We start from the raw sequence: 2,103 nt of genomic DNA, 5'->3' as shown, positions 1-2,103 counted from the left end.
GTCAGGTTCCCCTTTTCCTTCACTAGCCTCCTGCAAGCTTGCTCTGGGCCACTGGCAACCTCTAACTTGCTGCCAGTGTTTTGGGGGCGTGTAGGTGGGTGGTGATGGGGAGTGTCTGAATAGTCAACTCATTTCCATGACCAAACCTAAAATGAGATGTGTTAATAACAGCTCATTAAAACTTTTCTCCTCTTCCCCCCACCTCACAATTGGTAGGTATTCATCTTCATGAAGGAAAGAAACACATGAGAAGATCCGATTTAGAACTGTAGTGTTCACTTCAAGATGCCCCAAAGGGAAAATACTCATCTGCAAGTCTCATCTTTCAAAACTGTCTGCATTGTTTCGATCAAAGAAAAACATTTTTTGAGAAAGATGACTTGTGAAATCTGTGAACAAAGCTGGCTTTACAAGGATACTGAATGAAAGACAACATGCCTTACAAAGGACACTTATCTTGAAGGGATGACACTGTGCTCTTGAACTAAAAGACAGGCACTGTAAAAACACCGATCCTGAACAAGAATACGGATTATAGAAACTGCATCAGAATGTTTGTTAGTCCCAGAAGAGTCAGAAAATGCCATTTTTTGCAGATATTTGCCACTTGCTTCATACTGTGTCTCATGATTTTTTGGGGACCATTTGATAATCACATTGTGAGCCATATGAAGTCCTATTCATACAGATACCTCATAAATAGCTACCATTTTGTGAATGATAGTCTGTCTATCAACAGGGATAACTTGGACAGAGTATCAAGCTACCAGTACTTGATCAACCACAAAGAAAAATGTCAGCAGCAGGATGTCCTTCTTCTGTTGTTTGTGAAGACTTCTCCTGAAAACCGGCATCGGAGGGATGCAATTAGACAAACTTGGGGTAATGAGAAGTATGTTCGTTCTCAACTTAATGCCAATATTAAAACTCTTTTTGCTTTAGGACGACCAACAGATCATCTGCAGCAAACACAGCTGCAAAGAGAACTTCAGCTGGAAGACCAGAAATACAGTGATTTGATTCAGCAAGACTTCTTGGATACTTTTCACAATCTTACTCTTAAATTGCTTTTGCAGTTTAGCTGGGTGAATGCCTACTGTCCTCATGCCAGGTTCATTATGTCTGCAGATGATGATATATTTATCCACATGCCAAATCTTGTTGCTTATCTCCAAAGTCTGGCACAAATGGGTGCTCAAGATCTCTGGATTGGTCGTGTCCATCGTGGATCCCCTCCCGTAAGAGACAAGAGTAGCAAATACTATGTTCCATATGAAATGTACCAGTGGCCCTCTTATCCTGACTACACAGCAGGAGCTGCATATGTAATATCAAATGATGTAGCAGCTAAAGTATATGAGGCTTCATTGACTCTCAATACAAGTCTTTATATAGATGATGTTTTCATGGGTCTCTGTGCCAATAAAATGGGAATTGTACCACAATATCATGTATTTTTTTCTGGGGAAGGAAAGGCTCCATATCATCCTTGCATTTATAACAAAATGATGACATCTCATGGACATGTAGATGATCTTTACCAGCTCTGGAAGCAGGCTACAGATCCCAAAGTTAAAAAGTTTTCTTCAGGGATTTGGGGTAGAATATACTGCAGACTAGTCAATATTGTGCTTCTCTGTAAACTATACTATGAGGACACATACCCTTGTTCAGCTGCATTTTCTTAATACTTGAATATCTGCATTGAAGATCCACTGAGCCAAAACAGAGCAACAACTTTTTAGCTGTTTATTCAAAATATATGTAAACATGGAAAGAGGTAAAATTTAAATGTGAATAGTTGGGGGTGAGAGGGAAAGGTGGTCCCAAATTCTGTTCAGAAACTCTTATTGGAATAGCTCTCCTATTGTACTGCAACTTACATTGTAGCCTGTTTTTTTCCCCCCCCTCCCCCCCCCCCCCCCCCCCCTCCACTCTTCAAGGGGTGCAAGTCTGGATTAAATGAACTATAATGGACTTGACTTTGAAATGCTGGTGAAAATGTCTGTTACTTTGAACTTGTCAGTAAGTCTTAAGTTTTTTTTTTTTTAAAAAAAGCTATGTGAACTAAGGCACATGATTTAAAAAAATGGAGTAGACTTT

The 2,103-nt window shown here is 39.8% G+C and overlaps 1 protein-coding gene across 1 annotated transcript; it reads left to right on the top strand.

The window, feature by feature from the left end:
- The first annotated feature begins 551 nt into the window (after positions 1–551).
- B3GNT5 (UDP-GlcNAc:betaGal beta-1,3-N-acetylglucosaminyltransferase 5) lies at positions 552–1,728 on the top strand. The gene has a single exon (XM_009584642.1). It carries the CDS (start codon positions 552–554, stop codon positions 1,686–1,688), a length of 1,137 nt encoding a protein of 378 aa, XP_009582937.1. The 3' UTR covers positions 1,689–1,728.
- The last annotated feature ends 375 nt before the right edge of the window (positions 1,729–2,103 follow it).

Source organism: Fulmarus glacialis, unplaced genomic scaffold (genome assembly GCF_000690835.1).
Source record: "Fulmarus glacialis isolate BGI_N327 unplaced genomic scaffold, ASM69083v1 scaffold16779, whole genome shotgun sequence".
Classification (NCBI taxonomy): domain Eukaryota; kingdom Metazoa; phylum Chordata; class Aves; order Procellariiformes; family Procellariidae; genus Fulmarus; species Fulmarus glacialis.
Note: the sequence above shows the minus strand (reverse complement) of the source record. Positions and strands in the feature narration are given on the sequence as shown.